Source organism: Miniopterus schreibersii (genome assembly GCF_964146895.1).
Source record: "Miniopterus schreibersii genome assembly, chromosome: 8".
Classification (NCBI taxonomy): Eukaryota; Metazoa; Chordata; class Mammalia; order Chiroptera; family Miniopteridae; genus Miniopterus; species Miniopterus schreibersii.
The window spans coordinates 18,449,693-18,475,445 of NC_138109.1; the positions used below are offsets into that span (position 1 = coordinate 18,449,693).

General features: G+C 52.6%; 1 protein-coding gene across 1 annotated transcript; it reads right to left on the reverse strand.

The window, feature by feature from the left end:
- Nucleotides 1-25,753, reverse strand: TRIM62 (tripartite motif containing 62). Its single transcript, XM_081143722.1, has 6 exons — nt 25,654-25,753; nt 24,692-25,139; nt 15,348-15,443; nt 10,549-10,805; nt 9,680-9,795; nt 1-2,316 (listed from the first exon to the last, which is right to left on the reverse strand). The coding sequence occupies exons 2-6, from the start codon at nt 25,097-25,099 to the stop codon at nt 1,766-1,768; spliced, it is 1,428 nt and encodes a 475-aa protein (XP_080999848.1). The 5' UTR covers nt 25,100-25,139; nt 25,654-25,753; the 3' UTR covers nt 1-1,765.

The following is a 25,753-nucleotide window of genomic DNA, read 5'->3' on the forward strand; positions in this document are numbered from 1 at the left end:
GTCAAAATGAATGAAATGGACCACTGATAACCTGTAACTTTAATTTAATACAAATTCATCATAACTCACAAAATGGGCAACATTTAAATTAAAAATACTGCTGGGGGTGGCCCAGATTCTGGTAGATGAAGGAGTGGAGCAAGACTGAGGATTCCTCCTGTCCAGAGGAAGCCCCAATGGGCAGCAGTTGTGAGGTGAGAGCCCCCCAAGTTCAGCTAGTCTGGTTCCTTTGGGATGGGTGTGGTCAGAGACTCCAGGTTCAGAATCTAGGCCCCAGGACTAGAAAGAAAAGCCAGGGCTGGAGAGACATTTCAGCTTGGTCCTGCAGGTCCATCTTCAGGGCTCCTGCCCCTGGGCAGGGACAAAGCTAGAGCAGGAAACCTGGGGGCTCTGCTGCTTCAAAGCAAGGCCTGGAGGTAGACTCCAGTGGCAAAAAACAAGGATGGACTTGTTCAACATCCATTTTAACTTCCTTCTAGTGGGACTTTTTGTATGGCTGAGGCTGGAAAGAAGAAAACTACATTTCCCAGACTCCCTTGCACCCAAGGTTTGGATCTGATTTACAACTCCCCAAACAGAATCCCTCATAGAGACCTGGATTTGGGAATTGAATTGAGTGGGAGAGAGGCAGGTCTCAGAACATCCATTTGCTGGCACGTAGCAAAGAGAGCACAGTTCTGCAGTCAGCAGCTCCCTGAAGCAGTGGCTTCCTGCATACAGGAGCTGTGTTCCTGGTCAAGAAAGACATGATGAATCTCACAGCTGGGAGCGGTTCCTGGAAATTCAGCAAAGAGTCTGCTCTTCCAGCCCTTCCAATAATTTTGCAAAGCCATCAGGGACCAGGTAGTAAATCCTGTCTAATTAACTACAGCAGCTCTTGTTTTGTGCAATGGGATCTTAACGTAGATAGATGCCAAACCTGAAAAGAGGTCCCAGCCAACAGCCCATTCCAGCACTCAGGTCCTGATGAAAACGGCTGCTCCCCACAGCCTCCCTCACCCCCTAGCCTGGTCACAGAGGTCTGGCTGGACCCTTCTCCAAGCCTCCTCATCCGGGGATGCTTGCCCTGCAGCTGCCTTTAGACCTACAGGCAGGAAGGTGGTGGCACAGTGACTGCAACATGTGGGCTCAACTACTGGGTGCCTTCCACAGGCCACAGCACTGTCTCTACCTGTAGGGAAGCAGGAAAAGCAGGAACCATAAAGCTCTTGGTCCGAAGGTGGAAGGAGAGGGTGGTTCTGAGGCCACACTTGGTCCAGCTGTGTGGCCACAGAGTGTCCACTGTGGACTGGGGTCAAGGGTAAAATGGCCCATCACTAGCTTGGTCAGGGGCAGTCTTAGGCCTGGGAGCCCAAGAGGGTTCTGAGTATCTTTCAAGCTGCCAACTGCTGGCAACACACTCTGACATATCCTGAGGTTAGGGCATGTGGGCAGGAGGGGGTATAGGGAGGCAGTCCCCTGCCCCTGAGAAGATGGGGATGAGGGTTGGGCAGGGGCTGCCCTGAGGAGAAGCCATGTCACACTCCTGGACCAAAGATGCATCCCCATCAAGGTCAGAGCTACAGAACATCAATGCTGGAAGCGGATTTAGGAATCATGGAGCACAACCTCCATTTTACACAGGAAAGGGAGGCTGAAGGGTAGACAGCCACCTGGGATCTCAGGCCGGCTGGGCTGGGCTGGGCTGGAGTCCAGGCCTCCTGTCTCCCGGGCAGGACCCTTGCTGGCGGCCATGGCCCTGGGCCTGCGGTGTCCTTCGGCTGCATCAGATGCGGACGGTGTTGATCCGCAAGGGCTGCACATTCTTGCCATTGGCGTGGCTCTGCCCGGGGCTGAAGTAGGAACAGAGCTTTCCCGGGAACTTCTCGCGGAAGGTGTAGAGCCAGGACATGTCGTCGGCGTTGTAGAAGATGAGCAGGCCTTGGTCGTAGTCCAGGAAGACGCCCACCTTGTCAAGCTTGTCCCGGACGTTCAGCCGCGTCCAGGGCTCCGTGCAGGCGCTGTACTGGTTGCCGTCGTGCATGACGATGCAGTAGAAGCCGCGGCTGGGCTGGATCTGGATGCTGCCCTTGCGGCTCGCGGCCTCGTGGGCCAGCCCGATCACCCACTGCGTCTTCTCGGCCACCACCACCTCCCAGTAGTGGACACCGCCGCTGAAGGCCTCGGAGCCCAGCACCGACACCTCCACGTCAAAGCGCTTGGGTGAGTCCTGCAGCGGCTGTGGGTGCAGGTTGCCGTAGGCCACGATGGTGCAGTCGTCGGACAGGATCAGGCGCTGGTGGGCGGTGCCCGGGTCCAGGGTCAGGGCAGCTGGCACTGCAGGGGATGGAGGAGGGAGATATGAGTGGAGAGCAGACTGGACACATTCTGCAGTACCTCCCTGGGGGTCGGGTCCTGGTTGGTCCCCAGGAGGCTGTGATGCTGAATACAAGCCTCCCTGGGCCGCAGCTTCTTCTGTAAAGTGGAAGGGTGAGGGCTGAGGTCCTTCCAGATGTCAGCTTGGCTCGGGAGCAGGAGCTACGGCTGCTCATTCAGGGCTGATGCCTGGGGCAAGGCATAGAGTAGGCATGCCACATAAGTTTGTTGACTAAACCAGAATCAGGTCCAGAATTAGAGAATTTTAGAGCTGGGAGGGAGCTGAAAGATCATCCGAGGGCAGGATAATCCCGCTAGGGAGTGATCTGGAAATTTGTGGGGGGTGTTTGGATCGTCTCAAAGATGGGATACAGGGGTTTTAAATGCCCTGAATGAAAAGCACAGGGCAGTCCCAGGCCACCCCACCAATATTTTTCAAATGTTCCACCGGACAATACTTTTCATACAGTTTTAATATATACTGAGTATTTTGGAATGCAACCACCATGCAGACTGAGGAAAGACTAAATTTGTTCTGTTTGAAACGTCACAGAATTGTTCACGTTTTTGGAAGCTACATCTCTAAGGACAATGCCACTGACTGACACAACCTACCTGTTCAATCTGCATTTGAGGCAGGATGGTGTTTTATCTGACTTCTCCATCATATTTTCTAGTGTGGGTGTGAGTGAACATCTACACAGTGACATACACAATATTTTATTGTAAGTAATTTCCTCCTGGCTTTTCTCCTTTATATTATAGCCAGATTATATATGTGTGTGTGTATGTATATATATTATATATTTAAAATTGTTAAAAGGTCATTCTATCTTTGAGACATTACAAATTATTTCTTATGAGAAGTAGATAATGGGTCTGGAAAAGCGGAACATCACTGATTCTAGGCCAACTCTCCCATTTGACAGATGGGGAAACTGAAACCCAGAGAAGAGACATGGCTAGTCTCAGGTGACTCAGCAAAGCCAGGGCTAATCAAGGCCATGTGCAATCCAGCCCAGCCCTCTCTCCCAGTCTACCTCTCAGTTGCAGCTCCCCGTCCCACTCAGGCCCAAGGCCTTCACTCAGACTGTTCCCTCTAGCACCTCCTCTCTGCTTGTTCTAATCACCCCCCACAAGGATCAATTTCAAGGCTGATTGTCTAGGAAGCCTTCTGGTTGGTCACTTTCCTATGAGATTCTTTAACTTTGTGCCCTCTCCCAACATAGGGCACAGTCTTCTGTGCCCACATCTTCCCAGGAGGGCAGGGACTGGGCACTATCCAGCTAGCCTCTCCCTGTGTGCCCAGTGCATGGGGAACTTTTCTGGAGAGGCTCATAAGTGAAACGGAGCCAGCTTGTGTTACTCTTTGGACAGGCAGCACAGACTGGGTCACTTGGCTCTCAGAGTCTCATGGACTCTTGTCTGTTTACTCCTCCCTGAGGGAGCTGACGCCCAGTCGGAAGAAGGGGGAACCTGGAAGCGACCCTCTTTAGCATGCATGACCATTTTCAGGCCTGAGCAAGACAGAGGGAGAAAAGGTGGAAAGAAGGAATCCTGTCACCACTTCCTTGGAGCAAAGGAAGGACTCCATCTGGCTTTTTGGAACTTTCCTTACACTTGGCTGGAGCATTACCCCTACTTTAGTCACCTCTATTGGCTGACAGGCTGCACTATGACCAGTCATATGACAAGGTAACACGTTCATACCCTGATTCAGAAATAAAATGCCTCAGTGATGGCGACTGTCTCCAACAGGGAGCAATAGCCAGCCAGCCCAAGCTGTGCTTCTGTGGACACATCCACTAACAAAGCTGACCGTCTGACAGGCCAAGCTCCTTCCATGAGCTATGTCAGGAGTGAATTTAGTTTTGCATTGTACATTTTTCTTTCTTGGTCTTAGAATTCAGGGGCCTGCATGGAAACAATTAGCCCTGTGAATAGAGGGGTCAATGGAAACACAATTCTCTATCCAGGGACATTGAAGAGGGGGAGCCAGGAGAAAGGAGACACTGGATCAGAATGAACTTGTTACCTTGTCATGTGACTGGTCACAGTGCAGCCTGTCAGAACCACAAGGCTCCTGCCACCTGGAATGTAGGAATTCCCACAGTGGGGTCAGGAGGTAAGAGGGGGAGAGGGGTGTAGGAAGTGTGTGTGTGTGTGGGGGGGAGCTAGGAAGAGAAGAACCTAATTAGATACAGATGGGGCCGCTCCTCGTGGCTGTGGAGTGTGGGTCATACTCAGGTGTCTATTGCATAGGGTCAGAGCAGGCACAATGCCAAGGTGTGGCAGCTGGAGTTCTGAGTGCTCACAGGAACCTGGGCCTTGTATCTGAGGCGCCCAGGGGGATTTGAGGAGACTGGCACACAGTGGATGGAGAACAGCGCTGGCCACTTCCAGTGCCACTGCGAGCGGGGAGGCTGCTCTAGGAGGCAGCCAAGTGGGCGGTCAGGGATCCTGAGGTTGGGCCGGCAGAGGTGAGCCTCAGGGACGGAGGAAATCCTGCGCTGAGCACCAGGTCCTGGGCAGAGAAGCCAGGGACTGGATGAGCGCAGGGTGCACCACTCCTTGGCAGTGGAGGCTGGACTAAGGGGCGAGGCCCAGCATCTCAGAGGTAGGGCTAGGGCGGGACCTGGTGTTCTCATTAGGCAGAAGGCATGGCCTGACTCTTTGAGACTTTTAAGCCCCAAAAGGTGGGCTGAGGGCCACCTCTAGGGCCCCCCACCTCATCATAAACAGAGGGTGCTGTCTTCTGGGCCTCCCTCTCCCCGACCCTGAGGCCAGGGCTGGCAGGAGTTAACAGCCTTCAGATCAGAAAGAGGCCCAGAAGAGGACATGGCAACACCTTTCCTCCCTCCTAGAAGTCAGGCAATCCCTCCACCCATCCTTTATCCTCAGGGGACGTGAGAGACCCAGGGAAACAAATCCAGTCCCCCAGGGTTTACTGAGCTACTTCCTAGGTCCCAAGACACTGTTTCATAAAAACAAAAAGCAGGCAGCCTGTCTGATCTCCAGGTAGGCCCAGTGTCCATTAAAGCCTTTCTGAGATCTCGAGGTCAAAATGCATTCGGGAAGGAGCATGGACATGGAGGCCCCAGGAAGTGTTTCTGGGCCTTCATTAACCACACACTACAGCAGCCCAACTATCAGAGAAACCCACAGTCCAGCACCAACGCTTGGCAGGGAGTGGCTTGTGCCTCTCTGTTCTCAAGGACAGTGGCTTTGAGCCTGCATAGGCCCAACAGGACAGGAGACACCATCAGCTCTTTCCTCTGGCCAGGCCTTTAAAAAATCTGGTCCCCCAGGTCTCCCCCCTACTCAGGCCCTCAGGTGCACAGTGCTGGCAGTCAAAAACATTTTCACATCCACTAGCTGATGGGAATACCACAGCAGCCCCAGGAGCACAAATTACTGTACCCATTTTTCAGAAGAGGAAACTGAGGCTCCAGATACTTCTCTAAGTTCAGTGGTTTGCTTAAGTTGCCACTTGGGGTGGAAGCAGCATTGAAACACGAGTTAAGGTCGTTTCACACACGTTCTTTCCTTTATGTGGCCCCAGAAAGCCTGTTCACAAGACTGAGGAACATTCTGATATTCATGATAATAATGACAAGCAGGTATCAAGTACTTACCAAGTTTCAGGCTATTATCACAAAGAAATGATTTTATTTAACTCTCACACCTGTCCTGGGAGATTAATCACACTTTCCCAATCCCTGTTTTATGGATGAAGTAACAGGCTCAGAGAGGGCAGCCATTTGCCCTGGTCACACAGCTAGGTAGGCAGTGAACATGCTGGCACCCAAAATAACTAGATTCAGATAAGCAGGGGGAGAAGAGAACAGGCCAGGAGGGGGAGGTGGTGGGGAAAAAGGGAGCAGTGTCTGGTGTCCTTGGGACAATGGCCACCTGGCCTGGCTGGGGAAGAAGCTGATGCCTGGGAGCTGAGACAATCAGGCCAGGCAGTTGGAGAAGGGTTTCCAATGTCAGAGGGGTGGGATGGGTGGTGGGCGGTAGTAAAATGTGAGGTTCCAGAGCAGGGGGTGGGAGGACGGGGAGGAGTGACAGGTGCTAGATGAAGTTCTCAGGTGAGCCAATAGGAGGTCTGAGCTGCAGGGGGGGCATGCAGGAAGCTGCTAGGGTCCATGGGCTAGGCCCCTGGGGGCGCCTGCCCCTCCCATCTGGACACAAAGGGCCTTGGTGCTGGCAGAGGAGCCAGAATGACTTCATAGGCCCCACAGACAAAGGAAGGGGCTGGCTAACCAGGTCACTGTTCTCTGAACTCCCAGGGGCCTCTGTCCTTGGCAGGATGTTTGGGGCACACATTACTCTGCTCCCTCAGCCCCTCTCCTACAGGCAGCTTTTTCTTGGGCAGTGGTTCTCAACTGGGGTGATCTGCCTCACAGGGGACCTTGGGCAGACTGGAGACATTTTTGGTTGCCACAACTGGGGGCAGGAGGTGGTGCAGCATCTAGTTGTGTCGAGACCAGGGATGCTGCTAAACATCCTAACATGCACAGGACAGCCCCCAACAACAAGGAATTATCCAGCCCCAAACGTCAATAGTGCTGAGGTGGAGAAACCCTGCTCTGGGGCTGCGAGTTCCCACATCCACGTGCTCTCTTGTGAGGAAGTTGGGAAGGGAACACTAGCATCTCCATTTTATAGAGGAGGAAACAGGCTCAGAGGAGGAAGTAGCTCATCTAAGAATCTGTGGCAAGTTGCTTCAGTCAACAAATATTTATTGAGTACCTACTTTATGTCAGGTACTATTCTAATTGCAGAACTCAGACTAGGACTCAGTTTTTTATTCATTCATCATTAGACATTTACTATACTGGCTGCTGGGGATATATAATGATGAATTAGACCCAACTCCTGACCCCTTGGAGCTCACAGTCTAGTGAGAGAGGAAGCCATACAGACATTGACAAAACTGTGAGAACAGGAGAACCCAGGACTACCTGGAGAAATCTAGGAAGGCTTCTCAGAGGCATTTATCAAAAGATGTGAAGGAGGCAGGAGTTAATCATCAAAGGTTGAGGTTTATGTAGAGGGTTCCAGGCCAGGGAACAGCCTGTGTAAAAGTACGGAGGAGGGAGAATCTGGCTTATAGGGCCTTGGTTGTCAGGCTGTGAGCTGTGACAAGGATGCAGCAGATGGCTGCTAAGACAAATAGAGCTCTGAGACAATCTGCCTGAGGGGCTTCCCTGGGTCAGTGGCTGGGGCAGGAACAGGACCCTTGGATGTGCTTCTTGCCTCCTTGAGTTATGCTGTTTCACCCATGAGTGGCCCTGACCCTGCTGGGTCACACTGTGGAGGTCCCTCCAAAGGTAGGAGCACATAGACACTCCTGCCTCAGAAGGATAACCCAGAGTCCCACCCAGTCTCCTGGAAAAGGGGCCCTCCCCCCAACTACTGCACCGTTTGTGAATGAGGGCACAGAGCACTGCGAGGTGGCCCTTCACTTCGTGAAATCAGTAATCATGTATCAGGTGAGGCCTTCAGTCACCTACAGTCTCTCTCCATCTTCACTTCTGCCTTCTTCTCCTGGGTCCTTCCCATCAGCCACATATATGCTGTTATTTCTTTTGTCTTTAACAGCTGCTGCCACAATCTCTCTCCTTCCCTTAAAACTCCTTGAAAGTACTGTCTCCATACGCTGTCTCCATTTCCTCTCCTCCCATTCTCTCTTGGACGACCTCCAATCAGGCTTTTGCTCCTACTGCTCCACCAAAATAGCTCTTGTAAAAGTCGCCAAAGACCTCCATGTCACTAGATAAGAGTCTGGAGAACAGTCAGTCTTGGGTTCTTCTGCACTTGGCGTAACAGCCTTTGCCACCACTAGCCACTCTCCTCCTGGAACCACTTTCTCCACTCGGCCTCCAGGACATCCCAGGGTTCTCTCCTACTTCTCCAGGGACTCGTTCTTGGTCTGCTTGACTGGGTCACCCTCTTGTCGCTGAGGCCCCAGGGCTCACTCTCTCTATCGCATCTACCCTCACTTCCTAGGTGATCTCAGCTGGGCTCATTCAATATGGCCCACACGCCGAGGATGCCAGCCCTGACCTTCTCCCTGTACTGCAGATTTGTCATTCCAACTGCCTTCTCCACATCAGTACTGAGACATCTAGCTGGCATCGCAAACTCATGCTCACAACTCCATCCTTCCAGTCACCTCTACCAAAATCACTGCAGGCTTCCTTGTCTTCTCTCACACATGAGATCCAATCAATAAGCAAATCCTATTGGCTTTCCCTTCAAAGTATATCCTAAATCCAGTCATCCCTCACCACCTCCACTCTCACCACCCTGTTCCAAGCTGCCATCTCTCATCTGAATTATAGTAGTCTCCTAACCACTTTCCCAGACTCCACCCTTTACCCTCTTCAGTCTCTTCTCAACCCTGCAGCCAGAGGGATCCTTTAAAAACTTCAGCTAACTCATGTTATTTCACTGCTCCAAACCCTCCAATGGCTCCCATCTCATTCAGCATAAAATTTGAAGTATTCACACTGGCCTACGGGCCCTCATGGTCTGGCCACTGCTCCATCCCTGACCTCCTTACCTCAACTTCCCTTCTCATTCCACTCCAGCCACACTAGCCTCATTACTGTTCTTCGAACATGCAAAGATTGCTCCTGCCGCAGGGCCTTTGCACTTGCTATTACTGTTGCCAGGAACACTCTTTCCTTGGGTGACTACATGACTCACTCTCCTTCTTCCTTCAGGTCTTTACTTCCATGCCTAATTCTCAGTGTGGTCTTCTAACTGGATCTCCTTTCTAAAATCTCTATTCTACCTCAGCATCCCCTGAGCCCCTTTCCTATCCTTTATCATTATCTAACAAACTATGTATTTTACTTATTTATTTACTTTGGTGTCTTTCTCTCTCACACCCTAGAATGTAAGATCCACGAGAGCAGGGATTTTGGCCCGTTTTGCTCACTGCTATATCTCTAGGACCTAGAATAGTGCCTGGTGTGAAGTAGGTGCTTTATATGAACTGTACTTAGAGAATGAATGAACAAACTGCCCAGGGCATCAGTCTCTTTATCTGGAGAATGGGTATACTAATAGAACCTACCTCCTGGGGTTGTATGAAGATTCATTAAGCCAAGTGATTACGTAGGTCCCCAGCATAGGCTCTGGAACACAGTAGGTGTTCAGCAAGGCACTCTTTTCCTCCTTCAGCCCTGCCCTCTTGCTATGTTTAGAAAAGGGAGCTGGGCTGGGCTGGGCTGTGCGCCATTCAGCTTCAGCCCATGATAATCCTTGTCTCTTCCTGGGCTCTCCTGTTGAGAGGCAGGCAGGGCCTTACCTGGGTGGATGTCCTGGAACAGGGACTTCCAGATGGTATACTGCAGGGGGCCTGTGTACTTGGAGGTTGGAAAGTCTTCATATGTCAGATTGGTTTCATGGATTTTCCCTTTGAGCCTGGAAGGAGAGCAGGAGAGCAGGTTGCATTGGGGGCTAGATTCCTGTCCCAACACTGGAGCCCTATAGCCACCTTCAGGGCAGCTGACATAGGGTGAGGTCATGTGTGTGAAGTCTGCTGGACCCAGATTCAAATGCCTACTTGTACCACTTCCTACCTCTCTAGTTATCAGCCTTAGTTTCCTCATCTTTAAAATGGGTACTGTAATAGCACCTGCTTTCTGGGTTGTGAGGATTACATGGCATAACATATGTAAAATGCTTAGCACACCAAATACATGATGTTAGCTATCAACCAACAATTAAGTGCCATTATTATTAAAGGTGGCTATGAGACAAGAGAGACCTGGGGTTGAATCCTAGCTCCCCAACACACTAAATGAGGAGCCTTAGTCAACTGATCTACCTTCTCTGTGCCTCAGTTTCTACATGTGTGAAATGGGGATGACAGTGGTAACTCCCTTCAAGGGGGCTATTTGTTATATATAATATCCATGTTATTATAAATAATATGCAAATCTGTAATGTAACATACATATTATAAATAACACAAGTATTACACTATATTATGTATATATAAATACATAAAACCTTTAGTCCAGGCTCTGGCACACAATAGATGTCCTGTACACTTGATAAAGATTTGAATGAATGAATTCTCTGCTAACCACCCCATCTGCCTCATTCCTACCACCCCACATGGGCCGGGGTGGGGGTACCCATCTCTGAAGGCCCCCGACGGGCGGTACTGACCTCTCGGACAGCGAGGCCACCCCGGCCAGGAAGGTGTGCCGGTCAGTTTCGGCCAGCCGCTCCTGCAGGATCTGCGCCCCCTCCTGCACCTTATGCAGCTGCTGGCTGTAGCGCTGGACTTTCTGCTCGATGTCGGTCAGTGTGCGCGCCGTGTCGGCCTCCAGCTCCTCCAGCATGGCCTTCTGCCGCTCACGCAGCAGCCGGTGCAGCCGCTCGAAGGCCTCGCCGATGGTGGTCCGCAGGCTTTTGGTGGAAGACTGGGGGGACAGTCACCATGCGTTATGTTAAGGGGAGTAGATGGGGTGGTCCCTGGGTGAGAGGAGGAAACTGAGAGCCTTGGCATGTAGGGAGGAAAGGGAGGGAAAGGGCGCGCTCGGAGGGGGGAATGGCACATGCAAAAGCATGGTGGTATGAAATGACTGGCATGGCCAGGCACAGCAAATGGTTCTGTATGCCCTGTTAGGAAACTAACGAGATGGTCCCGGTGAGACAATGAAGCATAAACTAGAGGATCAGCAAGGGACATGGCTTCAAGGACGTTTAGGGTGTCAAAGACATCTCTGACGGACTGGCTGCACGTGAGAAAAGCGTGAGCATGATGTTCAGACTTTTAATTTAGGGGTCAGAGGGATGGGAAGCTGGGGGATGAGGTGGGAAGGAAGCTGGGGAAGGGGCTGAAGGGAAGGAAAAGGTGTTGATTTCAATCTGTGAAGTCTTTATTTTTGAAAAGAACCACTCATGGGCTCAAGCAAAATGACAAGGAGATGAGAGATATCAGAAGCTTTAGAAACAGCAATGTGCTGGGCAAACCTTGGTGGTCTCTCACCCTGTCCCGCCACAACTGAGACCCTCTGGCCGAGAAACAAGAGCTGGAGGTTAAGGCCGTTATCAGAGGAGGCAAGTATGGACTTTTGTGGTTCTCTCTGCCCCCACGGGCATGCCAGGCCCAGGAGGGGGTTGAGAGGTGAAGGGCACAGGCTTTTGCACCCACCAGTCTGGGTAAGGATCCTAGCTCTGGGCCTTTAGTATGGCAACCTCAGTTGCCTGATATCTGCAAACCTTAAGTTTTCTTATCTGTGAAAAGAGTAAGACAACTACATTGCAGGGTTATGGTGAAGATTAAATGAGGGAATGTTCACAAAATTCCTGGCATTGTTCGACGTGCAGAGAAAGGGTCTGGTTATTAAAAAGGCATCAGTTCTAACAGACACATCCTAGCAGTTCATTGAGAGATGGCTTCTGAGCTGCAGCCTGAAGAATGAGCAGGATGTCAGTTGCGGGTGAGAACAGGAAGAGGGAACAGCACGAGTCAGGATGACACACCCGGGACACAGAAGTGCGGCCAGGCTGCAGCAGTGTGTGGGGCCTGCCTCCGCGATTTTACTTTGTGGGATTCTGGCTGGGAGTTCACAGAGTCAGGGACCCTGCTGTGTGCCGTGCCCAGGGCTCTGTGGGAGGCTTGACAAAGCCGCAATTAGGGCCGGTCCCCTCGCTGTCTCGGCTGTCGGCCTGCAGGAAGAACAGCTGGCAGTGGGCCAGCCTCCCTGCGCATGCCCACCCAGAGCGCCAGGCAGACAAAGGGTGGAGGGGAGGCTGCAGAGGATCAGCCAAGCTGCCGGGCCTCCCTGAGCCCCTCACCGAGGGAGGGCAGAGGCTTCTGGGGCAGCAGGTCACAGATGGAGGGGATGGGGCCTATGCTTCCTGCACCATCTGCCGCTGCCCTCCAAAGGTCCCCAAAGCCCTCGGCCACCCCTTTGAGTTCCTCCTCAACCACACTGCAGCAGCATTTGGCCCACTGGCCACCCTCTACTAATGGAAAGCTCTGGTTTGCCTTACACCGCTGTGGCTGCTCGCTCTCTAGGGCTTGTCCAGGCCAGCTCCTCCCATTCTCATCCCACATGCCCTCCATCATCTCCGGCTCTCCCTGCTTTGAGGATGGCTCCCACGTGCTTATCGGTGGCCTTGCATATCTCCTGAGCACCACATTCGTCTTTCCACCTGTCTCCTCCACACCTACCCCTGGGATCCCACAGGCCCCCCAGTTCATTCCGTCCAAAGTCAACTCTGTGTCCTGGCCAACGAACTCGCTGCCAGAGTGATCCTTCTAACGCGTAAACTGGGTCATATCCAATCCTGAGTTTAGGAACCTTTCTTGGCTCCTTGAGGACTAGTAAACTGCTACATCCCTTAGCTTGAAATTCAAAATCCTCAATTCATCCCAGCTTGCCTCTCTAGTGCCGTTGCATTGCAATTCCACCTGCCTAGAATGGACATCCCAACAGATGGTTTATTCAACTGGCAAACTCCTACTTATCCTACAAGACCCAGATCAAAAGCGATCTCCTCTGCGACACCTTCCTTAACTTTTTCAGGCAGTGAGTTACATGTTCCCAGAGCATTTTGTAAATATTTCTTAATACAATGTCCCACATTTTATGTGGCTCCCAGCTAGTAGATCAACCTCCCATCCCATGGAATGATGTCTTCTTCAGCTCTGTCCACCCTGTGTCCATTCCAGGGCCTGGCACAAGGCTGGGCAGTCAGGACCTGCCTGAGAGGTGAAGGAGGGAAGGTTCTTGCCCAAGATTGCTCTGCAAAGGTGGGTGTAGACCCCATCTTATTTTTAGAGTGGGAACCCAGTGCCCCCAGGACAAGAGAGGATGGGTAGGGAAAGTGGGAGAGACAAGGAGAGGGTAGCTCAGAAATGGAACATTAGAGTGGCAGCTACCCCAGGAGACCCAAACATATTTCCTGACCTACCTGGCTTGCTGACTACAAAGCCAGAGATACTGCTGAGGACACCCCAGCATGAGGCTGGAATGTGCACTAGGCTCTGACAGAATTGGACAGTAAGCTCCCAATTGGCCACTTATTAGCTCAGGTCAGTTTGTGTCAACCTGGGTCTCAGTTTCCTTGCTGATAAAATGGAGATAACAGTTCCTACCTCAAAAGGTATCTCCCTCCGCTCATTTGTTCTGTAATTATTTACTGTATGGGGGGCACTGTGCTAGGTCTGGGGAGTCCTGCTGTCATGGAGATGACATTCTGTGGGGCTCAGCGAGACAATGAATGGGAAACAATTTCCAGCAGAGAAAGGTTTAGCCTAACTGGTGTGTCCCAGTTACTTTAGTTCTTTATATGGCAGAGCCACCCCCACCTCACTCCCAATCCCTTTGGTGCTGTGGCTGGGAAAGCAGCCCCCACCCCAGCCCACCACATCCCTGGGAACACACTGGGGCTTGGAGGAGCTGGGGCCATTTCAGAAAAACACCGTGCCAAGAATGCATCACTCAGTCAGGGCCGACCAAGGAAAACACTGGGCCCGGGGAGAGAGGTCAGACAGGCCCTCAGGCTGGGCTATTGGAGGAGCAGGCGCCGCAGGAAAGCCGAGTCAGGCACCAGGTGAAATATGACCTCCAAAGCATCCATAGGCATTTCTTATATAAACACCCCAGTCCAGACAGGAAGCAGGGCTGGGGGAACTGGAGGGGAAGGTGGCCCCCCAGGACCTCCCAGAGGTAGACAGATGGACAGGAAACCATGGGAGGAAGAGGTCAGTGGAGAAAACAATGGGGGTTGGTGGTAGAGAAAAGAAGAGAATGCTGGGAGGAAGAAGCAAACCATAACGTTCCCCCCTCATCCAGATAGAGGCTTCCATTTGCTTCTCTTTTCCTGAGAGGTATATAAGCACAAGGCAGATGGGGAAACTGAGGCTGTGAGAAGCAAACAGGCCACAGTCCTATGACTGTTTCTCATCTGTTGCCCGCAGAGGGTCCTGCCCAGAGTCCCTCTGGAATGTTCTATGAAGATATGTTTGAGACCCCACAGCAGGTTGCCATGCTGGGGCACAGATCTGGATCTCCAATGGCCTCTCAGAGCCCCAGTGTGCCGTCCAGAGGCCCGTAGCTTTCCTAAGGCTCTGCTCCAGCTGCTGCTGGCAGGGCCACTCCTGCTAGCAGAGTGGAGCCCAACTGAAATCACCCGAGAGCTTAGCAGCTGGGCCTGGGTCCCCAGTTCTTGGTCCCAGAAAGACAGGACAGAAATCAAAGCAAGCCTTGCCCAGGTAATGAGCTATCTGTGAGGAGAACTAGAGGGAGCTCCTTAGCATTGTGCTAGGATCCGGAACTTCAGGGCTGGAAGTAGCCTGGCAGAGACCCCACTGTAGAGATAGGAACTCCAGGGCCCCAAAAGTATGCCGTTTACCCAAAGTCATACAGTGAGTTAGTGGCTGCATCAGAATTCACAGCCCTCCTCTCAGGTCAAGAAAAAGGCTTTTTCTTTTAAACCATTGTAGCCAGAGACTGCAGGGTTTGATCCTATTTTCCAGAGTCCATGATCCCATGGACTGAGTTTGAGACGGGAGATGATACCAGGGTTGGCCCACAAATCATCAGCAGAGCTTTAAGGGAAGATGCTCAGGGTTGGCTCCTCATGCAATAGGTGTGTTTAAAAATGCAAGAGAGGAAAAGACCCTGCAGGGAGCAAGGGTTTTCCCCAGGGTCCTTGGTCTCAACTTCCACACAAAGCAGGAAGGGAGAAAGGGACCCACCTATAATCCACGCACTAACCCAAATCCTTGCCCTCAGCCACTCTGGGTTAAGTCCCACAGCGTTTACTTTTGCTGAAGCCTGGACCTCAGTTCCACCCCACAGCCCCACTCCTCCACAGGGAGTTAGGTGCCCCGAAGTCCCGCCCCCCAGCAGGCCCGAGTCTCCGCCCCTCGCTTTCCCCGCTGGCCCCGCCCCCGCGAAGCCCCGCCCACCCGGCCAACTCCACCCGTGTGTCCAGGCCGGGCTCACCTTGGTCTCTGCGAGCTGTCGCTTTAGCAGCTGCAGCGCCTCTGTGTGCTCTCGTTCGCTGTCCTGTAGGGCCTGAAGCTGCTCCTTCAGCTCCCTCTGGAGAAAAAAAAAGCCCCAATTTACAAGTGTTTGCCAGTTTCTGTGATGTAAACGTTCCCACCAAAGCCGGGTTCAAGCTATCAGTGTGAGGTCACAAGACAAGGGGCCAGGAAAGGTGTGCAGAGTCAGCTCTCAAACAGGTGCAAGCTGGCTCCAGCACACCACTGCCTGGGGTTCTTTCCTATAGGCTTGTGTGTGTGTTTGTGCACATTTCAAGTGCTCCATAGCCACATGTGACTAGTAGCGACTAGTGGCTACTTGCATTATTCTAGAAAGTTCTACTGGACAGTGCTGCTCTAGATGCACTAAGCACCTTGCAGGCTGTCCTCCAGGCCTTTGCACTTGCTATTCCCTCTGTCTGGAATGCTCACCCACATTTTTCTCCACTTGTTAGGCTCATACTCATCTTTTAAGGCCTAGATCAAATACCACCACTGAGAATCCCTCTTAAACTCTTCATACTGTCCTGAGACACTCATCTTTGAGTAGTGCCCTTTGCTTGCACCACTATGGCACACACGGCATGTTAACTGCCAAGTTACCTGTCAATCTTCCCCACAAGATTCTGGGTTCTCGAGGGTCGGGACTGTGTCTGATAGATTTTCATACTCTCAGTACCTAGGACAGGGCCAGGCACAGAGTGACTTGGGTATGAATCTGACCAGGGAAGGGGCTGGGCAGGTCAGAGCTCACCTCTGAAAGGGTGGGAGGGGAGAGAGGGCCCCAAACAGGCAGCTCTCTCCAGGAGGGCTACAGCACCTGGGGGAACAGCTAACAGGAAGCCCAAACCCTGGAACTCACATGGCAGGACCTCCGCCCCCTCCTCCCCTGGCCCTTCCCACGAGTCTCCTTCTAGGCCTGGGGCTGGCTCTGCCACACACTAGCTGTTACCTTGGGCATGTCCCCTAACTTCTCTGTGCCCCAGTCCCTCGCCTACGAAATGGGAATAATACCTTCTAGGGTTGGGTGAAATGAGATAATAGTAAGAAGTGTTTAGCCTCATAGGAAACCACAAGCCAGGCATGTGTTGTTTATTTAATATGAAGTAATATGTTTATCCATCTGTGTTTCATTAATTCAATTTCTAGTTAAAATGTTATAGAGGGGAAAATAAGGGAAATGTACAGAATTTGTACTGCTCTGAGGACACAGACATAGGCAGAGCTTGGCACACACTGAGTGCTCAGGAGATGGAGTGGTCACTATGTCCCACATGAGGCTTCTGCGTCACTTCATATCCTCACCCCTTGCTGTTTCCAGGTCCCTCCCAGCCTCCTCAGGCAGCCAGAGCAGGAAGGCGCCCCAGGGACCATTTGATCCAATGCCCTGGATTTTTAGAACAGGAAATTAAGGTCCAAGAAAAGGGACTGAGTGACCCACGGCCATGGACTGACATAAGAGAACCAGCCAGACTCCCAGCAGAGGCAAACAGGAAACATGAAGCTATTGATAAACTAAGTGATAGAGCTAACTGGGAGGAAGGACAATGGCAATGCCAGAGCTCAGGACCAGGAGGGCTGAAGGTGGCATGATTTGGGTTTGAATTTCACAGGCGTCATGCCACCTAATTCTCACAACAAGCTCACGAGGTTGGTGCCTTGTCACCTCCATCTCACAGAGGGGGGAATGGAGGCTCAGAGAGGCCAGGCAGCTGGCCTAAGGTCACACAGCTTGTAAGGGGCTCTGAGTGACTCCAAAACCCTTGGTTGCTCTGTCTCCCACTCAATTCAACACAGCCATCATGTCTGGTCACCCATGGTCAGGCTTTGGGCCAGCCCCTCAGGGGCTACTGACACAGTCCTTGCCCTTGAGGAGTCTGCAGGTAGTCGGGGAGGCAGAAACTAACAAGGGAGAACGGAAGAAACATGGAGGGACCACCTAGGAATCAATGCAGCTGGCTGCCACCACTCAACTGTGTTTGTGACACCCTCCCTCCACCTCAGTTTCCAAATCTGTAAAGTACAGCTCATCACAGCGCAGGCTCTGTGGTGTTGAGGATTAGATGACTTAATTCTCAACCTCACTCAATGCCCAGGATGTGCTGTCACTCTTAGCTGTTGTCATTATCGTCATAATAATTAGTTATATGTCAAATAGAGACTCAGACCTGGGGAGCTTCCAGGAGAGTTTGTTTCTGATGGATAGATGAGCAAGGTTCCTTCGTCTCCAGGGTGGGGTCCGAACATTTCATGCAGAGAGAACTAGTCAGGCAGGGGCACACCTGGCTATGCAGGAAGTGGGGGACAGTCAGGGATGGCTGGAGCCAAATATGTGGCAGGGGGTAGAGTCACAAGCTGGAAAGGCCATGGGGCTAGCTCCATTGAGGATGCAGGATGGAGAAGGCCTTGAAGGTCAGCCTGGGGGAGCTGGACTCTGCAGGGGCCCATCAGAGCTGGGGCAGGGCAGAAAGAGGGGACTTGAGGATGCACCTGCAGAAGGCAGAGCCACAGTTCTGCAGCTCTTCCTCTGGAGAAGGGACAGAGTCAGGGCTGGTGCAGATCGTAGAAAGAACTATGCAAATATGTCAGCCGAGGCTCTGAGGCTCGCATAGGTTTGGAGAAGCCAGGACTGGGACAGCAGCTGCAGCGAGGACAGAGAGCCAGGGTTCACATGTCCTCAAGGCCAGACCTCCCCTCCTGAGTGGCCACCCCTCTCCCAGCCCAGAGAAGTCAGGAAGCCATCTCTCCTCGACTTCAGCTCCCTCACTGATCAGTGCAGCCCAGTGGAGATATGAACACTGGCATCAGAAAGGCCTGGGTTCAAATCCCAGCTGCACTTCTTTCCTTTCTCAGGGCCCACCTCTCAGAGTTCTACCTGTCAAATGGGGATAAGAGCCACTCACAGGGTTCGATGAAGATTAAATGAGACCGTACCTATGAAAGGGCCCAGCACGGTGCTGGCACATCGTAGGTGCTCAAGGCTCTGGGACTGCTCTCTCTTCCCTTCTCTGACCCAAGGATGCTGGAAATCTTAATAAGGCAAACTGAACTTGCCTGTCTTTTTTCCTTTCCTCCCAATCCCTCTTGCTGCCCAGAACTCCTGATGCTCCTGCTCCTGCTGACAGACCTGAACTCCTGTATATTTTCTCTACCTTTGAGCCCCACCCCTCCTTGTCCACTTGGGCTCTCCCACCAGTCCACCCTGAGCAGATTGGACCAGGCCACACTTGCCTGCTCAAACCCATTCCTGGCTCCCCAGCATCTCCAGAATCAAGTCCAAGCTCCTTGGGCTGGAGGATGGTGTATTGAAGGTCCTTCTTGAGCTGGTCAAGCTTCACTTTCCCATTCCCCCCTCCCCCCATGTACCCTCTCCTCCAGCCGCATGTGCTGGACATGTGCTCACCACCATGTGTGTCCCTGGTCAGACTTGGGTAACCTGAGTCCGAGTTCCAGCTTCAGTGACACTTAGTGGTTGTACTTAGGCACAATTTTTAAGCCTCAGTTTCCTCATTTGGAAAATGGAGCGATGAGATCCAACTCATAGGGTTGCCCTGTGAATTGGGCCAGGGCCAGAGCTCATTCATTCCCTCCTGGGCCACCCACAGGCCTTGGCCTCAGTATCTACAGCAGGGGTGTCAACTGAGGAAATTACTGAATGAATCTCTGAATCCAAAATAGAACCCACCTCCAAGTCTTCCACCCCCACCCCCACCCCCACCCCCAGGGTCCAAGCAGATCTCAAGGTCCTGCAGGTAAATGATGCTCTGAAAACACCACTGGGTAAGAGTCCATAGAGCTGAGTGCTGGTCTAACCTCGGGCAAGTCCATTTCCCCATCTGGAAAGTGGGGAGAGGGTGGAACTGGGTGGCTTCTGAGCTCCCTCCCCATTTGGATGCCCCTTCGAGGCAGAATATTGGTGGGAGGCTGAATTCTGAGCCAGACAGACCCTAGTCTGAATCCCTTCTCTGCCTCCCACTTACAGTGTGATCTTAGGCAAGTTACTGGACCTCTCAGCCTCAATATTTTCATCTGTGCAATGGTGCTGAGTCCCACTCAGGGAGTAGGGAAAGAATAAAGGGCTATTGTGAGGGTTCAATGCCCGTAACAGCACCTGGCACACAGCAAGTGCCCAATAAACTTTGGCCAGTGTTTTTCTTTATTGTTGTTATTATTTCTGTTGTTGTCACTCCCCACAGATCATGTTTTCTCTATAAAATAAACTTCAACTGCAAGCTTCTGCACTGTGGCCTGTGCTTAGCCAAGATGTCCTGGATGAACAGGACATTCCTGGCTGCCCAAAGACACTTGTGAAGAGGGAAGTAGAGATGCCAACTGCTAGCCCTGGGTTTGACTCACCTCCAGCCTCACCCCCATGGAGGCTGCTTTTGTACATAAATCCTGCCTTCTCCTGGGACACCGACAACCTGGCTGCCTCCCTGTCCTTCGTATCTGTTATTTCTTTGGGTGGGCAGCAACTCTCTTCCCTCTTTACACATTAAACGGATAGTCTTGTTCCTACTTCCATTTCCCAGGTTGGGAAAGGGTGCAGAGAAGGCAGTACCTTCCATTCAGGTGAGGAAGCCAGAGGCAGGTTTAGCACCCAGTTCTCTAACCCTGCTCTTTCCCTGCTTGGGTGTCTCTGGATCACCACACCCAGTTTTTCAAGGCTCTCATCCAGGGCTGATCCACCGCATGAAGGAGGCCTTGGGAAAAGCTCCAATGGTCACATGAGGCCTGGAGGGGGTGGCTGGGACTGAATCGGATCCTTTCTCTGGAGGGTAGGAAGCTGAGATGGCCAGAGAGCAGGATATCATGCCTGACCAAGATGACATCCTGCCACCTGCCCTCGATGCATCAGCTGGAGTAGATGGACTGTGTCCCTAGCCTGACCCTGTGCTGAGCACTTGAAATACAAAGACAGGCGGGATCGGGGTGGGGAGGTGGAAAGACGACTGCTCGGCTCTCAGAGGCAGCTCGGAGCCTATGCGGGGCCCAGTCGGACTGGCTTCAAATCCTGCCCCTGTTATTTACTAGCTGGGTGACCAAACAAGCCACTGCATTCCTGAGCCTCTGTTTCCTTATCTGTAAAAAGAGCAAATTACAGAACGCACTGGACAAGGAGTTATGAAGATGAAATGAGGTAATGCCAGAGAGGCACTTAGCACAGCCCCAGGCATCAGGCTAGAGCTCAGTAAATATTAGCGGCAAAGTCTCCAGCCCTGCAGAGATGGGGCTCCCGCCCTCCCCTTTGGTCTAGTGCTCAGCAGTGGGGAAAAAAAGGGAAGCTGTACACACACACACACACTCACATGCTATTTACACAACAAAAATTCTGTAGAACTAGGATGCAATTCTAAACAGGTTTTTCTATGGGGTGGGACTATTGGGAAACTCTAACATACATTATATGGCTCTGTTTACTATGCTAATTCTATAATCAAAAAAATAGAAAGCTTTTATTTTAGGCACAGTATCAGGCACTTTTGACGCAGCATCCGACACCTTTACAATATCTCTCACCCATGTTATAGGTGAGCGGGTGGAAGCCTAGAGAAGTGAAGTGACCTGGCCAAGGACACACAGCTTTTCAATGATGATGCCGGGATCTGACGCAGTATTGGAATCTGGAGAGTACAAAGCAATTCTACCTGGCAGGTCAGGGAAAGAGTCATGGAGCGGGTGATATCCGAGCTGAGCCTAGAAAGCTGAGTAGGACTTCTTCAGGCCTGGGTTCTCAACCAGAGGTGATTTTGACCCTAGGGGATATGTGATGAAGTCTGGAGACATTTTTGGTTGTCACAGCTTGTGAGGAGGGCTGCTACTGGCATCCAGTGGGTAGAGAGAGGCCAGGGATGCTGCTACACATACAATGCACAGAAATGCCTTGCACTACAAAAACTTAGCTGGCCCTAAATATCAATAGTTGTGGAGTATGATGTAATATCCTAGAACTTCTATTATTTATTAAGTGCTTACAACATGCCAAGTGTAGTACTAAGTTTCTGCAAATGTCATGTAATTTAATCCAACCCCATTACTCATACTGTCAATGAGGAATGTGAGGCTCAGAGATGGTAAGTAACTTTCCTAAGGTCACACAGCCAGAAAATAGTAGTGCCAGGGTTGGAGCTGCCTGAATACAAAGCCAGACCTCTTAACCTTTCTGCTCTGGTGCCTCCAGGAAAAACATAAAAATGTAAAAGCACCAGACCAACTGCTAGGCAGGGTTTGTGTGGGGGATCTTTGACTGAGCCTAGGCCCAGCCTCCTCTGGCCTTGAGGCCTTGGGCTAGCCAGGCCTCCCCACCCCCCTTCTGCCATTTCCCATCTGTCAAGTGAAGGTTGCACCAGACGATCTCCAAGGCCCTGCCAGCTCTAGTCTGTTATCTTTAGGACAGAGGTCCAATCCCAGGCTCCAGAAGCCTGCAGAAAGGAGAGGAGGGAGTGTGATGGACAGGCTCAGCCTCACTCCCAGTGCGTAAAGAGCTAATGAGCCCTGCTTCCCCACAGGAGAGAGATGCAGGTGTGGGCTGGAGTATCTTGAGCCTCACCTAGGAGCTTACCTCTCTAGTGGGGAGGCATGTTTCTCTGCCACCTTCTTGTCAAGCCCAAGGAGGCACCAAAGCCAGGCCTCCTCAGGCAAGGAGGCAGGTCTGGGCATTCCCCCAGCAGGACATACCAGTTCTCACAGGTAGAACGACAAAGAGTGGGAGTGCTGCTGACCCAGCCCCCACCACGTGCCAGGTGTCTTTAATAGCAGGTTGATCTCAGGTCAGCCTCATGAAAATCCTGGTAGGACTGAATCATCCTGACCCCAGTAAACAGATGGGAGCATCAAGGCTTACGTGCATCGACTTGGCTGAGTCACACAGATCGTGCTGAAGGAAGGTTTGGAATGCAAGTGTTGATCCAGGGCAGTACACTAAAGGTGAGTGAGTGGCAATCCTGTCTGTCTTTTCACTCAAGAATGAAAAGTGTTTCAATAACGTTTGGAGAAAACATATGTTCAAGTTCTCCTGTATTCCCCAGGACACAGAATGGACTATAAAAAACCTAAACACAGTAATTATGATTTTCTGGTTTACCAAAAGGGGAACCAAGGTTCGGAGGGCAGAGGCCTCTCCAGCTAGAAAGTCAGACAGGGAGAGGAGGGGATGAGCGGCAGGGGAGGGATCTGGCCGGGGGTCACACTGTGCTTTCTAGCCCAGAACTCTCATTGTCTGGCAGTGTGGCTTTGGGTATGTCACATCACCTGCCTCGACCTCAGTCTCCACATCTATATAATGAAGAGGTTGGACAGATGATTTCAGACAGAATCCCTTCAAACTCTGACAGCCTGCACCCGGTCCTGTTAAAGTTTCTTTCCTCTTCCCAGTTTATGTGACTTCACAGAAGGGGGGAAATGAGGCCACCAGTGCTTGGGACAAGGAACTCTAGAGGTTGAGGACCACTGCTAGCCTTGTGCAAGCTCCCAGAGCCCCCAACCCTTGCTCTCCATCCTCAAAGAGACAGACTGGAGTCAGTCAAGATTTTGGGATGAAAGGAATAGGGAGCGGGTAATGGTGAACATGGGCCATTTCTCCTGGGGCCAACACTCATCTCCATGAGCATCTGCTAGGTACAGGCTGACAAGTAGGGACTCATGTATACGGGTTAAGGGGAACCCTCTACAACATGGGCAAAGTAGTTATTTATCTCCTGCATAAGCATCTTGAGGGCCAGAGAGCTCACTCTCTCCCAAATTAGTCCACTGAATTTTTATAAAACGTTTGAGTTGAAAACCTTCTGCTTCCAAAGGCTCCGTAGTCTGGACCAGCTCTGGTCAAGGTTGGTCATTCATTCATTCGACCTTTACTGATGTATTATCAGCCAGGCCTTCTGCCAGGCTTTGAGGCTGTAGATATGATGAATGAGAGACTGTCCCTGCTCTTGGGGAACTGTGTGCTAGACGGGTATGCCAAGGCCAGAGACATGAGGCTGCTGGACTGAAATGGTTTAGCTTGAGTAAAAGATTCCAGGCTGCAATGAGCTTGGAAACCATTTTATTAAATACAGTAAAAATCAGTTTCTTTGCTATTCTCCAAGCCTTTAATATGCAAATGTGCACTAAGAATCCTTTAAGGGGTGTACAGAAAATGTACCACACTTCCCAAATACAGCTGATCTGGAACACTACTTTTTAAAACATCATACTTATTAACAGAGAACATTAGGGGAAATACAGCTCTAATGCTTTTTTTTTTTTTTTTTTGCCAGTGGAACTTGGGGAAGGCTTATACAGAATCTTTGAGCAGGGCTTTGAGAATTGAGTAGGAGTTGGTTAGTGAAGATGGGAAGGTTTAATGGAGACCATTTAGAGTCCTAGGCTGACTATGCTCAGGTTACCGTGCATGTTGTGTTTCATTTAGTCCTCAAAGGTCCTGATGTGGGTGACAGAGCCAAGGAGGTCATCAATAGCCCCTGGAGACTCCTACAGGTTCACACCCTGCCTTCTCAAATCACCTCACCTCAGGGCCTTGTTCTCCGAATCTTGAGTCCTCAAGTCCTGCCCCCACTCTCAACCAGGGCTCTACTCCAGTTTAAACCCATAATACTTCTTACAGTATCTGGGCTGGATCCCAGCCTTAACCCCTCATGCACCTCAGTCTAGCCCTTGGCACCCAAACCTGCCCTGTGAGCAGTTTGCTGATCCTAACTTAAACCCTCTCTCAGATTTAATCCTGCCCTGCCCAGTTTAGGTACTGCCCCCTTGGTCCTGGTACACACCTGACGGAACCCTGCCCTATTGGGCCCCCACACCTGCTGCTCAGCTACTCCATATAGTCCTGACCCATCCTGGGAGGCAGTTCCAGCCCGTTTAACCCTGACTGTGTTCCCATTCCAATCTGTGTCTGTCCCCAACTCTGTCCTGAACCGTTCTTACCTGGGTCCGGTCTCCAGGTCCAGCCCCATGGCACTAAACAGTGGCCCTAACCTTGCCCACTTCTGATTCAGCTCATCCCCAACCCTGCCCCAGCCTGTACCTAGTCCAGGCCAGATCTCATTTGTCCTTCCCCTACTCCTACTCCACTGGTGACCTCTCCCCAACCATGGACCTACCCCAACTTCAGTCTCTCAGACCCCGCCCCCGGCCCCGCCCCTCGCCGCAGCCCTGCCCCGGCCCCGCCCCGTGCTAATTCTGATAGGGCCATGACCCTGCGGGCGGCCCCGCCCCGTGGCAATTCCGACCGGGCCCCGCCCGCGGCCCGGCCCTGACCCCGCCCCCGCCCGGCCCCGCCCCCCGCCGCAGGCCCGCCGGGCCGCTCACCTGCAGCTCCTCGAAGGCATCGTCGATGCCGGTGACTTGGTGCTGCTCGTGCAGCGCCGGCTCGTCGCAGAAGAAGCAGAGCAGTGTGCGGTCCGTGAGGCAGAAGAGCTTGACCTTGTCGTGCGCCTGGCAGGGTCGCGCGGCGCGGCGCGCGTTGAGGATGGCGTCCAGGGGGAAGGCGCTGTAGCGCTCCACGATGTTGGCCAGCTTGAGGCTGGGCGCGAACGCGGGCTCGGGGAACGTCCGCCGGCACTCCGGGCAGTCGCGGGCGCCCTGCGCCTCCTGCCTCACCCAGTGCTCGGTGATGCAGCGGCGGCAGAAGTAGTGCTCGCAGCCCAGGCTTACCGGGTCCTGGTAGATGCTCAGGCAGATGGAGCAGAGCAGCTCGTCCTTGAGGCTGCACGCCATGGCGCCCGGGCGGCGAGGACGGGGCCTGAGGCGCAGGGGGCTGCGGAGAGCGCGCGGCGTGGTCGGGGGCGGCACCGAGGGATGGGTGCGGGGGGCAGGCCGGGGGAGGGAGGCGTAGGCGCTACAGAAGGAAGGAGGGATGTCCAGGAGGCGGGTAACCCGAGGCAGGGTGCGGAGTAGAGACAACCCGAGATGCCAGCTTAGGGAGGTGGTCTCGAGGCAGTGGGTGACCTGGAGGGATGGGTGCTGGACGGAGGGGGCCGCGGGTGTCTGAGGGGAGGGACTCCTGGCAAGAAGGTTCTGGGGGAAGGGACAGTCCAAAGGAATGGATGCTGGGAGAAGGGGATCCAGGAGGGGGACAGAGGCCGTGGGGGGCTGAAATCCCGGGATGGGTGCGATAGGGGGGAGGGGGAGAAGCTGGGCATAGGGAATTCTGGGGGAGGGAGAAGCCAAGCGGAGCCGCACCGCAGCTATGCCTGGCGGGGAACGGAGGGGTGCGAGCACGCTCAGCGCCCGATCCCGGCGCCCAGTCCCGCCCCGGCGCGTCTCCTTACCCCCGCAGGCTCCGCGGTCCCTGCTGGTCCCAGCGCAGCCTCTAAACCCGGAACCAGCCGAGCCCGAGACGCCGACAGCCGAGACTCCCTCCCCGCCCCC

What these genes read in the sequence shown, in the direction of transcription:
- TRIM62 (XM_081143722.1), bottom strand. Translation starts at nt 25,099, where the DNA reads ATGGCGTGCAGCCTCAAGGACGAGCTGCTCTGCTCCATCTGCCTGAGC. An exon ending in GACAGCTCGCAGAGACCAAG is followed by an intron (nt 10,806 to 15,347) that starts GTGAGCCCGGCC and finishes CTGTCCCCCCAG; the next exon opens with TCTTCCACCAAAAGCCTGCG. An exon ending in GTTCCAGGACATCCACCCAG is followed by an intron (nt 2,317 to 9,679) that starts GTAAGGCCCTGC and finishes CATCCCCTGCAG; the next exon opens with TGCCAGCTGCCCTGACCCTG.